Consider the following 14,651-nt stretch of genomic DNA (forward strand, 5'->3'; position numbering starts at 1 on the left):
AGTGTACTTTCATTCTTTTGCATGTGGCTGTCCGGTTTTCCCAGGTCAGATTAATTGTAATATTATAGCCTGAAAAGATGAGAAAAAGAATGTAATTACAGAGTAAAGATCAGACTTCCTTATTGTATTGACATAATTGTTGGCATTGAGAGTATTGTTAGCTTAACTTGGATACTAACTATAGTTAGTGTTTAAAGGACTACATGTAATGTTCCTGACATTTTGGACTAGGATCAAGAAAGTGTTTCCTGGAATGAGAAACTATTAAAGAGTAAATGATATTAGCTGTCTACAGAAGTATCCCATTTTAAGATATGGTTTATAAAATGTGGTGCTTTATTAAGGGACTGTGGTATCTGTCAAATTAAGAAATCGTGATTCCTAATCAATAACATAAATTACTTATTTTCTTTATCTTGCAATATAAAGAATATAGTTTCAAAATAATAGTACCAAAATTAATACAAACAGTAAATCTCTGAGTGTTTAGAATTTCTTTAAGGTTCTTTTAGTTCTTAGACTATATCCCTCTAAAGACGTATAAACTCATTTGAGAATAATTCCATTTCTGGGTGGTTGTGTTAACAGTTTGATGTATGGTTAGATTACAGTCATTGTTTCTAAACACTTTCCTTACATTAACTTAATCCTCATAACTGTCCTGTGAAGTAGGTTCTGTTGTTATCCCTATTTCACAGATGAATATAGTTTTTGCCATCTTGATTTTAGGCAAATTTGTGTTAACAAGAAAATAGTACTGTTTTTGTTTGTTTCTTTATTGGTTGACGTAGGGGAAAGTAGTAGATAAAACTGAGGGAAAGGAAAGTTTTGATTAGGAAATGAGATGGTATTTATATTTGGAGACTCTGAGGGTTGTATAAGTATATCATGGAGCTGAAAAGGGGGATAAGGCACCATAGACTCAATAAATTTTGGTCAAACGTATTTAAAAAAAAGACAAAGTACCACAGTACCAGACTTATAATTTCTGTTTATAACTGTTGTGCCCTATAGAACTTTCCCCTTTTGGATGATATGAGAGGGAGAATCTAGTTAGGAAGAAACAGATAAAGTGCGATTTTGTACTTTACCTCAACTATCTGATGAGCTGTTTAAGGAGCAAAACAGAAAAGGACAGTTGCTGTAAACAACATTACTTAATAAGTAAATTTATAATTCACTTTTGACCTTATTTTCGTTATTTGAGATATGTATGTACAACACACACACACACACCCATTTCATATATGAACCATCAATAATGTCACTTAAATTTGTGTGAATATTTCTATAATGTTAAATTTTATTACACTGTTACAGGATTCCAAGTCCAGGATTTACCATGAACAACCTTCCACAACCATGAATCTTTACATTAGAATTTTAGATGTTAGTCGAAAATTAGAAAATAACGTACCTGGAATCATCAAAACCAGTTGAAATTTAAGTTGCTTCTAGCCAAAATGCAACGTCCAAACCAGTGAATAGTGGTGGAAGTGGAAGCTAGCTACCACATTTTTTTCTGAGCAGTTTTTTCATAGGTTCAGATAGATTCTATGGAGTAGAGTTTCGTTAGTGAAATGCTTGATTTGGTCTTGATTACTAAGCAGTCCCTTTTTGTGGATGAGCGTTATAATTGTTAGAGCTTACACAGGTTACTTTTGAATAGAGCATCTTAATTTCTGGAATTTCTTTTCTAAGCTATTCTGATATAGTCCTTCTTAGGTGAGCTTATGGCTATAGCAACAACAAACATAGCTTTCAATGCTGGTGTCTGTGTGTCCTTTTTGGTTACTTTAACATATTTTCAAGGAATTTTAATTCTCTTAAATTATTTAAAAAATGCTCTTGATTCTATTTTAAATTCATAAGACCTGAGTCTAAATGGAGACTGCATTTGCTATAGATGAAAATTGGAAATTATTATTTAGTTCTTAACTCTTTTATACTAGCGTATACCACAAGGATGAAATACCGGATTATTGCCCCTTCATGTATTTTATCAGTCAAACATGTAGGACCGTTGTGCTATGTACTTGCTCACTCTTTAGGGAATAGAAGTTGACTAGGAATCTAGAAAAGTTAACTAGGTGACCCTTTTGACTAAAGCATTAATTACTATTATTTTTTTAAACTCAGATTTATAGACAAATGGATATAATTTACCCAAGACAATTTGTATATTGAAATGTAGGAATCTAGCAAAAATCTTGACGTGTGCTGACAACCTTTACTACATACAAATATTACCTCATAACAACATTGAAATGTGAGATTTTCATTAGAATTACAGTTTCAATTTGTTTTTGTTGAATAATGATTTTATACAGCATCTTACCTCATTTACTCGTAAAACAAAGGCAAAGTTATACGTTATTTTAATTTGTTTCCATAGAATAAAGAACCATGAAACCATACTTTTCTTGAAGGTGGGGTATGATTATTTAGCAGCATACTGATAAAAAGGGAGGAGTATTACTGAAACATGTTTGTATCTTCAGCAGTGGCCGGTGGTTGAAGTTCATCACTGCTGTAGCACATCAAAATGAACACATACCTGATTAATAGGTGTTGAGTTAAAGGTAATAGGGTATCTTCATGTAAAGTATAACACAATCAAAAGTATTATGTACTATGTACAAGTATTTAAATTCAAATCAGCATTATTATTTATCAATAGCCTGGTGTACTTTCCTATGTGTGTGTGGTTTGTTTGTTATAGATGACAAATAGTTATTTTAAAGACTTATTGGGTGATAAATGGGAATTGTCTTGATGTTTTTTATCTGAAGTTGTATAGATTGTTAGTCCACTGTGATGACCTCTACACCAATGTCCGGTGAATGTTAATGGCAGATATTGATCAACTGGTTATCCTTGTACTAATATTTAAAAAACGATGGTGGTGTTTCAGTGAAATGGAATAGTCTGATAGCTGATATTTTGGTATATTAAAATGAAGAGCTGCCATTATAGTGGAAATTTGAAAATGAAACCATTCAAATAATTTTCTTTTCATAGTGTTTCTGATAATGCCACAAGTTTCTCTTGACATTGTAGTTAGCCAATTGTTTCTGTATTTACTTTGGTGCATGCTTATATAGTTATCTGGTAAATTTACAACCTGTTTCCCTGTAGTTCTACATGTATTAATAATCTCAAATAAAATTAAATAATCTTCTTATTCTGATAGAGAAGAAAAAGCTGGATCACTTACCAGTAACTGGAGTTCTCCTATTGGGTAATCTCCACAGATCCACATTCTTTGAAGTTATTGTGAATGCCTCGAGGACCAAGGAACCGTTGAAATTTCCAATTTCAGGAAGGTAAGCAAGTGCACTGAAGCATGTCTCTAGCATCTCCCAAATCCCCTCCCCCAACTTTCTTACATATACGTCTGTACTGCATGCCCCCTCAGTTCCAGTGGATGTCCATCAGGAAGATTCTCATGCTGGACAGAAGGGCAAGAGAGGTGGATCTGTGAGGGAAAAGACCCAATAGGATAACTCAAGTTACTGGTAAGTAATCTAGTTTTCACAAACTTGAGATATTCTTCTACATTGCTTCCTTTGAAGGAATTTGTTTAATTGTGAAGAAAGGAAGTTGTTTGGGATAGCTTTTTTTTGTGAGTTTGGTGTGGATTATGGAATTTATTGTGTGGATGCTAAATACCTATTTCTTAATGGGTGTATGAATAAATGTGACATTAATTTTTAAACTGTATCTTTTACATAATAACTTTATAAAATTATATGTTTATTGCCTCTTGGTAAATTATGTAGTAGTTCTGAAGTGATTTAAGGAAGCTATATGTTGAATTGTTTTGTAAATTTTTGAATTTGTGATGTTCCTTTTATTGAAGTAGATGCCTGTACTGTAAAATTTGTGTTTATGCCAAATTTGGCCAAATTATTTTGGCATTGTACTGAATAGCAAGAATAGTTTTATATTAATTGATTAGCACTTCTCACTGACATAGTTTTCAATGTGCCTTTTAACTTCATTAAGGTATATTTGGAAAATAATTCAGGGTATGTTGCAATTATATTTACCACTGCTTTGTTCATAATGCATAGGCTTATTGATGTGAAGGGTGGCGCGGTTGGTTCTGTGTGAGCTCTCTGGTTCCTCAGGTACCAGATAATTTGTTGAGCTGGTGTGTAAATATTAGAATTGGACAAAGTTCTTTGCTTCTCATCTCTCTCTCACTCATGTTGCATTGTTACCAGGCTGCCGTTTCTAAAAGGACACTTTTAGCACATGAAGAGCCTGTAGTGGTGTCCTGCTCTAGCCATTTTATAAAATTTTCATCCATTTGCTGGATACTTAAGGCCTCTCATAATCCAATCCCATCCTATTTATCCAGCCTTAATTTCTTCAATTTGAAACTTTTGTTTTGGCCTTACCTAGATACTTGTCATATTTATGCTTTGGCTTGTGCTTTTCCATTTTCTTGAATGACCTTCTTTTCGTTCTACTTTTCTTTACTGTAAGGTTGAGATCAAGTCCTACCTCTTACATAAATTCTTTTATGCTAGCATCTCTCTGTTACCTCTGTTTCCTCAGTGGAAACAGGAGATTGCTGTGAGGATTGAATTAATTAATTCATGGAATATATTTAGAACAGTGCCTAACAGCACATAATAAACACTCTTATTAGCTGTTATTTGATTGTAGATTGATCTTAAACGTTTTTGTGATTATGGATGTAATTCTTACCTGTATGACACAGTTTAACCTTTAAATATTAACTTCAGGTTGTATTGCTATTTCTTCTGATATCAAACTCTTTTTTTTTTTTTTTTTTGCTTTTTCTCTCCAAATCACCCCAGTAGATAGTTGTATAGTTTTAGTTGTGAGTCCTTCTAGTTGTGGCGTGTGGGATGCCACCTCAACACGGCCTGATGAGCAGTGTCATGTCCGCGCCCATGATCCGAAACCCTGGGCCGCTGAAGCGGAGCACATGAACCTAACCACTCGGCCATGGGGCTGGCCCCGATAGCAAACTCTTAAGCTGACTTGTATGATCTTTGAGAGCAGGGATAGGGTTTTATCATTTTTTATTTTACTTTAGTTCCTGACATGCAGGACTGAGATTAAATTTTATCCACTGAAAAATTAGTTTTTCATGGAGATTGACAAATATACTTACCAATTTTTTCATGTATAAAACAGGTTATAGGCTTATCAATTCTATTTGTATATGTTTTTCTTAAGAACAACAATTGTTTTCCTTTAAAACTGTTACAGTGAAATTTTAATTGTTTAGTACAATATAAACTTCTTTTATGTCACATAAAAAAAGAGTATAGTTTTGAGAGAGTTAATTAGATTGACTTCACTTTAAGACTCTGTGTAGTGTTAGAAAACAAACTGGAAACTCAGTATACTTGATTTTTGAGGTTGGAATAACTTAGAAGATTATTGCTTGATTTTCAGAAATGCTTGGATTTAAGAATACTTGTCTGGTGAAGCAGTAAATGAAATCTAATTTCAAGGTCATTGAAGGAAGGAAATGCTCTTTGACAGATTGTCACTTCTAAATAATCACCAGAGAACCAATTCAGGTCCAATCAGACAAACCAAGATAAAGAACGTTTAGTCAGATGACTTAAGCCCTTGTTTTGAATCTGCTTTCGCACATCCTTGTAAGAGACTGTTCAATCTTATGGTTTCTTTAGTGTGATAATGGTTTGGTGGTTATATTGAGAATGACCTTATTCTTTAGAGATATATGCTGAAATATTTAGAAGTGAAATATGATGGGTTCAGGAATTGGTTAAAAAAAGGTGTGTGGATATTTGGATGTGGTGTATATGTATGTGTATGGAGAGAGAGAGAAAGCAAATGTGGCAAATGTTAATAATTTTGAATCTAGGCGCTGGGTCTATGGATATCCATTGTACTTTCAACTTCTCTGTGGCTTTGATTTTTTAAAAGAAAGTTGGGGAGAAAGTATTTTTAAAAACCTTTATTATGCTTCAGTTTCTCTAATTCTAAAATGGGAATAATAGAACTTGTTCTTTCCATGCCTTCATGCAGGTAGGCCAGTGGGATAACATTTGGTAGAATAGCAGTTACAGGAACTTTTAAGAAGTGGTGTTTTTTTTTTTTTTTTGACATTAAAGAAGAGTTTTATAATGGAGAACTTTTCAAAGAAAAGTTGAAGGTGAAACTGGTGAAATGGTCTGTTTTCTAGGAATAAATCATTCCAAAATTGACTGTACAAGAAAAAGAGAATCCAAAGAAACTAAAACTGAAGCTGTAGTAAATTTCCCCAAGAGGAATAGGTTTTTTAAAATGGCAGCTTTATTGAGCTGTAATTCATAAACCATACCATTTACCCATTTAAAATGTACAGGTCAGTGGTTTTTAATATTTTTATAGAGTTGTGCAACCACTACCACGGTTAATTTTAGAATATTTTCATCACCCCAAAAAGAAACTCTGTACCTATTAGCATTCAATCCCAATTCTCCCTAAACCCTTTAGCCTTAGGCAACCCCTAATCAACTCTGTTTCTATAGATTTGCTTATTCTAGACTTTTTTTTAACTTTTTATTGCGATTATGATAGTTTACAACCTTGTGACATTTCAGTTGTACATTATTCTTTGTCAGTCATGTTGTAGGTGTACCATTTCACCCTTTGTGCCCACCCACCACTCCCCCGTTCCCCTGGTAACCACTCATCTGTTCTCTTTGTCTACATGTTTAACTTCCACATATGAGTGGAGTCATACAGAGATTGTCTTTCTCTATCTGGCCTATTTCACTTAACATAATACCCTCAAGGTTCATTCATGTTGTTGTGAATGGGACAATTCTATCCTTTTTTATGGCTGACTAGTATCCCATTGTGTATATATATATATATACACCATATCTTCTTTATCCAATCATTAGTCGAAGGGCACTTGGGTTGCTTCCACATCTTGGCTGTTGTGAATAATGTTGCAGTGAAAATAGGGGTGCATAAGTCTCTTTGTATTGTTGATTTCAAGTTCTTTGGATAGATACCCAGTAGTGGGATGGCTGAGTCACATGGTACTTCTATTTTTAATTTTTTTGAGAAATCTCCATACTGTTTTCCAAGTGGCTACACCAGTTTGCATTCCCACCAGCAGTGTATGAGGGTTCCTTTTTCTCCACAACCTCTCCAACATTTATTACTTTTTGTTTTGGTTATTTTTGCCATTCTAACGGGTGGAAGGTGATTATCTTAGTGTATAGTTTGATTTGCATTTCTCTGATGATCAGTGATGATGAGCATCTTTTCATGTGCCTATTGGCCATCCGTATATCTTCTTTGGAGAAGTATCTGTTCATGTCCCTTCCCCATTTTTTGATCAGGTTGTTTGATTTTTTGTTGTTGAGTTGTGTGAGTTCTTTATATAGTATGGAGATTAACCCTTTGTCGGATATATGACTTGCAAATATTTTTTCCCAGTTGGTGGGTTGTTTTTTTGTTTCAATCCTGTTATCCCTTGCCTTAAAGAAGCTCTCCAGTCCGATGAAGTCCCATTTGTTTATTCTTTCTGTTTCCCTTCTCTGAGAGGACATGGTGTCCGAAAAGATCCTTTTGATACTGATGTCAAAGAGTGCACTGCCTGTATTTTCTTCTAGAAACCTTATGGTTTCAGTTCTTACCTTTAGGTCTTTGATCCATTTTGAGTTTATTTTTTTTTTATTTTATTTTTTTCCTTTTTCTCCCCAAAGCCCCCTGGTACATAGTTATATATTCTTTGTTGTGGGTCCTTCTAGTTGTGGCATGTGGGACGCTGTCTCAGTGTGGTTTGATGAGCAGTGCCATGTCTGCGCCCAGGATTCGAACCAATGAAACACTGGGCCGCCTGCAGCGGAGCGCGCACACTTAGCCACTCCGCCATGGGGCCAGCCCCTGAGTTTATTTTTGTGAATGGTGAAAAAGAATGTATACCGCATTTTTTTATCCATTCATCAGTTGATGGATATTTGGATTGTTTTCCACTTTTTTTTTTTTAAGATTTTATTTTTCCTTTTTTCTCCCCAAAGCCTCCTGGTACATAGTTGTCTATTTATTAGTTGTAGGTCCTTCTAGTGGTGGCATGTAGGACACCGCCTCAGCATGGCTTGATGAGCGGTGCCGTGTCCTCACCCAGGATCCAAACCAGCGAAACCCTGGGCTGCCGAAGTGGAGCGCGCGAACTTAACCACTTGTCCATGGGGCTGGCCCCTGTTTTCCACTTTTTGCCTATTATGAATGGTATTGCTATCAACATTTGTGTACAAGTTTTCGTGTGGACATCTGCTTTCATTCTTTTGGATATATACCTAGGGGTGGAATTGCTAGATTATATGGTAACTCTATGTTTAACCTTTTGAGGAGCTGCCAGACTATTTTCCAAAGCAGCTGCACCATCTTCCTTTCCCACCAGTAATGTATGAGGGTTCCAATTTTTCCTCACCTTCACCAACACTTCCACTATCTGTCTCTTTGTTTATAGCCATCCTCACTGGTGTGAAGTGGTATCAGAAGGAAGTTTTTTTTTTTAAAGATTGGCACCTGTGCTAACATCTGTTGCCAATCATCTTCTTGTTCTTCTCCCCAAAGCACCCCAGTACATAGTTGTGTATTCTAGTTGTGAGTGCCTCTGTTTGTACTATGTGGGATGCTGCCTCAGCATGGCTTAATGAATGGTGCCATATCCGCGCCTGGGATCCGAACCGGCCAAACCCTGGGTGGCTGAAGTGGAATGCAGGAACTTAACTACTTAGCCAAGGAGCTGGCCCCAGAAGGAAGAGTTTTAATTGTGGTATTTGTAATCATAATTTCAGACATACATTTGGAGAACAGATAATCCCAATTTTAGACAAACTGATCCAGATATAGAAAAAGAGGGAAAGCTACCCTGGCTGTTTATCAGATAAGTTTAGCCTTGGAACATAAACTGGTAAGAATATACAAGGGAAAATATTATATTCAATCTCATTTATGAACACAGGCATAAAAATTTTAGTTAGGATAAGAATGTAAGGATTGTTCAATATTAGAAGATTGTATCAATGTAGTTTATGAGGTAAGATTTAGGAAAAAAAATCCTGAAAGATTTAGTAAAACTATATGATAAAACTCGATACCCATTAATGTTAAAAAAGTAACCCTCAAACCATGAAGAGAAGTGAACTTTTTTCTTCCAGTAAAGGCAGTCTTTCAAACAGCAAGCATCATGTTTAATGATGAAACCTTAAAAACATTCTCATTAAAGTTAAGAATAAGGCAAATATACCTCTACTAGAAGATAAAAAAAAATCCAAAAGGATTGGAAAGGAAAAAAAATGAGATGAGTATATCCTTAGGAAAAAAAAATCAGCAAATTGTATTAATGAGAGAGTTCAGTGTTACTGGATATATGATCAACATTCAAATTGGCAACAGCCAATTAGAAAATAAACAATATCTCCTTTACAACAAACTCTATAAAGTACTCAAAGTTTTATTGAAGGACATAAAATTAGACATGAATAAGAGGCAGGATATATTATATTTATGGGTAAGAAATATAAATATTACTAAAAAATTATTTTTTGTGAATTATATATAGTTTTAGATAAAAGTCTGAATAGGACTTTTTTGTGTGGAAAATGACCTTCACATACAAAAGTAAAGGCAGCAGACTAAGAATTCTGAGAGAAGAAAAAGAACAAAGCTTGCACTGTTGAATATCAAGACTAACTTTTAAATTATGGTATTTAGAATGGAATACTACATAGCAATGAAAAGGAAAAACCTCCTGCTACACCCAGTATGGGATGAATCCCCCAGGCTTAATGTTGAGCAAAAGAAGTAAGACACAAAAGATTATACATTGTATGATTTCATTTATAGGACACTCAGAAACAGGTAGAACTAATCTGTGATGATAGAGATCAGAGTAGTGGTTCTCTTGGAAGCATGGTACTGATTGGGAAGCAGTATGAGGGAGCATTCTGGAGCATGTTAATACCTTGGTCTGGATTGGATCACACAGCAGTATACATATTTAAAAATCAAGCTGTACACAATATTTGTACACTTTATGTAAATTATACCTCAGTTAAATAAAATAAAAACTTAGAGTATTTAAAGTAGGATAGCCTTAATTCAGGAGAAGACATTAATATAACAGAGTACAGAGTTCAGAAATGGATCCATATGTATTTGAGAAGTTGGTAATTGCTAGAGATGGGATTTTCCTTCAGCAGGGAAAGAAAGAGTGGACTGTTGAATTGGTTGTCTATATGGGGGGAATACAGATCTCTGCTTCAAACCGTATGCAGAAATTCCAATTGAATTAAATACTAAACATGAAAAACTGTTTTGGAAAATATAGAAGAATATGTGTATTTAGGATATGTAAGGCCGCCTTTAATAAGTTGAGCAAAGAAGAATGAACCATCAAGGATAAAGGATTTGACTATCTCAAAAAGAAAAATTTGGGCTCAATAAAAGACATCATAAGCCAAAGTAAAAGATAAGTAGCATGACTGAGAGGTAAGTGCAGAGGCTGTGATAGCCAGTGGATTTGTGTCCAGAATATACGAAGATCAAAAGAATAAGACAGATGATACAAATACAAATAAAGTGAACAACGGATATTAAGGCAATTCACAGTAGAGGAAACTGGAAATTGGAAATTGGAATGGTTAATGAGCTGAGAAGATGCTTAGTCTCATTTGCCGGGAAATGCAATTAAGTTTTCACCCATCTGTTTTCACCCATTAGATTGCAGAGCTCGGGATCAGTTGAAAATGTGCATGCCCTAATACCTTTTCAAGGTGTTGGTCTAGAGAAACTCGGACATTTGCCCAGGGAGATTTGTACAGGGCTATTCATTTGGAAAAAAGTCTCACCAGTAAGAGGCACAGATAAATAAGACATAAAATGGTTATGTAACAGAGAATTACCCAGCTCTATGTTTAGATTATATCATCAGTGATTTTTCTTTTTAAGAGACAAATGGTATTGTCTATGCCCAGGAATTGTTCTAAGTATTTTATAAACATTAACTACTTTAGTCCTCGTAAGAACTCAGAAACAGGTACTATCATTTTCTCCATTTTACACAGAGGAATACTAAAGCATAGAAGGGTAAATAACCTACCCACTCTCATAAGTAGTAAATAGCAGAGCTGGGATTCAAAGCTAGGATTTGAACCTCAGTCACCTGGCTCCAGAGTCCACTATTGTATGGTACCTTTTGATATATATAAATATGGGGAGACTTCATAAATACAAGGAAAAGTTAATTGCAGAATAATGTGTGCAGTGTGATCTCATTTACAGCAAGTTCACGGTAGTGGTTACCTCTGGATAGGGCTGGGAGGTGAGGGGCATCTAGTGATGGTGGTGAAAGGAAATTAGCTTTATGAAACTGCATGTTTTTCCTGAAAGAATATGTATATTATTTGATAGCTTTTAAACACCTACATTTAATGTATGTATATGCTTATTTTTGCAAAAAGCAGCACTGAAGGATTGACCTTTATTATTTTAGTCTTCATTTATTCATTTTTTAAAATGTGTTTCTCTCTGAAAGTGTAGAAAGTAACCTGTGGAAACCGCTTCTCTTTTTTTTGGTTTGTTTTTTTGCTGAGGAAGATTCATCCTGAGCTAACAGCTGCTGCCAGTCTTCCTCTTTTTTTGTATGTGGGCTGCTGCCACAGCATGGCCACTGACAGACGAGTGGTGTAGGTCCATGGCCAGGAACCGAACCCAGGCCACCAAAGCAGAGCGTGCTGAACTTAACCACTTGGCCACTAGGGCTGGCCCCATTTGTTCTTGATATGGGTCTACAGTGGAGGAGGAAGCAGTGGCCCCAGCACAGTGGCTGTAATTTAATCTAGTTCTGAGATAGTGAGCAGCAGATGAGAGCCAAACACTAGGTTAGGTGCTGGGGATGTGGAGTGATTAGGTTTCATCCTCCCTTTTTAAGGAGTTCAGAGTTTTACAGGGAAAGACCTAAGGAAAAAAAATTTTAATTCGGTATGTTGTATGCAGATCTCTTTTTTTCTTCCCTATTTCTCTGTCCCCACCCCTTTCCCTCAAATACAAATAGGAGAAGGGAGAAATGCCTTGATTTGGCATGTCAAACAGGCGATGAAATATCAGTGTTGATCCTACTTCCTATTCTTTTACAAAACTACCAGAGAGTGAACTCTATAATGGTCAGAGATTGTAGCTTGTTCACCATTGTATCTCCAAAACTTAGTATAATGCCTTGTGCTTAGTAGACTCTTAGATATTTGAATGAATAACTAATACACTTTCACACTTCACTCTTAAATTAACTAGCAGCTGAGCCCAAATTCCCCTTAAGCCATTTGGCATGTCTTCCACTGGTTCCATTTCTTCCATTGGTTACCAGAGTCTAAGGTAATTTGACTGAGAACTCTACATGAAGCTTTTAATTGTTTTGTGCCAAAGAAGTCTGACTGAAGAATATTTTAATCTATAGGAAATTTTGTATTTCTGAAATCCAATTTTATTTTCCTTGGGCTGAATCCAATATATTTTTTTTTAAGTTTGTAGTTTTCTAGTATTGAGATAGTACAATTGTTTTTCTCAGTTACTGTATGCTCTGTCTTTGAGTCAGTCCTGTCTTGTTAAATGTGTTTATGTTCTGTGTCTTATTTGTGAAATTCTTTATTTCCTAAAACCACATTCTCTTCAAGTTTCCAGATGGACCCATGGACTATTTCCAGATGGTATTAGTGAATATATGAAAATTCCAGTGTCTTTTAAAATCTCTCGTAATATCTTATAAAATTTAGTTACTATTGTTTCCTTTCCACCCTAGTGAGGGAGGTGTGTTTTCCTTGGTAGCAAATTCGGAGTCAGTGTTAGGTGAGATCTTTCCCAAAAGGGTGAATTTGAATATCTAAAAATTGTTGAGAACGGGCAAACTTCATAGTGGAAGATGTTTATCTTTGTAAGTTTAACACTTGAATTGTAATTGAGAAAATTCTAAAACAAAGCATATTATTATGCTGGATGGATTTAGTTAAGCTATTGGTCAAATCCTGTTCCATGTGTAATGTAGTGCTTCTTTCTTACTATGTAACCCTTTTGCCAAAGATAACACGAGGAGAGCCTGGTTACCATTTGATGGAACAATCCTGCTGGCTCAAGCCGCTGTCCAGAAATTTGATTCAGTCTCTTTCCTGGACAGTCTGGTAAGCTATCATTGTTCTTCACATTAAAATCATGTTACTTAGGGTGTACCCAAGAGGAATTTAATACTAAAGGAACAAACAATATTAGATTCAATGAAAATGTTAAAATAGTCATATTAAGTTAAGGCTTCACATTAAGCATGACTAGTTTATAACAGCACTGTCTAGTAGAAATACAATATAGGCCACAAAAGGGAGCCATGTATGTAATGTTAAAATTTCTTGTGGCCAAATTAATAAAGTAAAATGTAGCAGGTGAAATTACTTTTAATACTATATTTAACCTAATATATCTAAAATATTACCGTTTCAATTATTATTGAGCTGTTTTACAATCTTTTTCATACTGAGTCTTCGAAATATAAGGTGCATTTTATATTTTCAGCACATCTCAGTTTGGACTAGCACATTTCAAGTGCTCATTACCTGCATGTGGCTTCTGTATTGTACAGTGCAGACTTAGGGCATCTGAAAGAACATTTAGTTTTATATAATTCTCCTTCTGTTCCTACTTCTCATTAAAGGTGCTTTGAGTATCTTTTTTTCTTTTATTGCTTCACCTGTTCATGGGTGCTCAGCTTTGCTATTGATTATTGGTAACTGGAAACTCTACTGTCTGTTCCTAAATTTGACAGAGCATTTAGGTCTTTCACTGGTGTTCCCTGATCCCTAGTTCTACTTAACTTCTTTAGATAAAGTGTAAAGTTTCCTTTCTGTAAGCTTTAAGTTAGAATATAGGCTCCTGCTTTATATGAGACTCTCAGACTCAGTCCTTTTACACGGGCTGTTGTAGGTAGGATTACTATACACTAATGTCATTATCATCTACCTCACCCAGCAGTGTAACAAACCTCTCTTTTCTTGGTTTAAAGTCATTGCTCTGAACCAAAAGGAATCCTTATATGATGACTTCCTTTTTATAAGATGAAGCCCAACATCTTGCTTTATGGGGATGGGGTGTCCGTTCTCTAATATACTAATTGCTTAGAAATTTTCAAATCAAGACTCATTTTCTCTCTATTTCTTCCCTAGTAGAAGTTTGAGAATGAACATATTGCAAAACGTATTGCAAAAGAAAGCCATATCTAGGGTACAATACACGTGACTTGACATTTTGATAGCCCTTTGGTTTCACCTTTCCTAGATGAGGGACATTTAAGAAGATTATTTTCAGTAAATGAATTTATAATCTCTAATACCAGTTATCCATGTGACACAGTACCAGCAGAAGAATGTTCTATAGTTTATTTTAAATAGTGCCACACTTTGCTTTTGTAATATGAGATTACTTGGACTCTCAATATATAAATGCTCAGATTCTGGGGTTTCCTGGGCTACTTGTTTTCTTGTCTTAATTATTATTTGACTTTAATACCTGTTCTGAGTTTCCAGTCTTTCTCAACCTACCTCTTTGTTACTCCATCTCCCTTCTAGCAGAATCTCAATCTCGTGGTATTT

General features: G+C 35.1%; 1 protein-coding gene across 6 annotated transcripts in view; it reads left to right on the forward strand.

The window, feature by feature from the left end:
* Positions 1 to 14,651, forward strand: part of YAF2 (YY1 associated factor 2) — a 73,856-nt gene that overhangs the window by 19,259 nt on the left and 39,946 nt on the right. For 2 of the 6 annotated variants that reach the window (XM_046652817.1, XM_046652881.1), the window contains exons 2-3: positions 3,255 to 3,326; positions 3,419 to 3,518. The exons of 1 other annotated variant lie outside the window; for it this stretch is intronic. Coding sequence is in view for 2 of the 5 variants with exons in the window: in XM_046652762.1 (XP_046508718.1) it covers positions 3,194 to 3,326 (133 nt within the window). In the remaining 3 variants the exon portion in view is untranslated. Of the gene's footprint in view, positions 1 to 3,193; positions 3,327 to 3,418; positions 3,519 to 14,651 lie in introns of all 6 variants that reach the window. 3 more of the 6 variants (XM_046652718.1, XM_046652976.1, XM_046652762.1) reach the window with 2 other exon arrangements.

The sequence above is a fragment of the Equus quagga genome, chromosome 1 (assembly GCF_021613505.1).
Source record: "Equus quagga isolate Etosha38 chromosome 1, UCLA_HA_Equagga_1.0, whole genome shotgun sequence".
Lineage (NCBI taxonomy): Eukaryota > Metazoa > Chordata > Mammalia > Perissodactyla > Equidae > Equus > Equus quagga.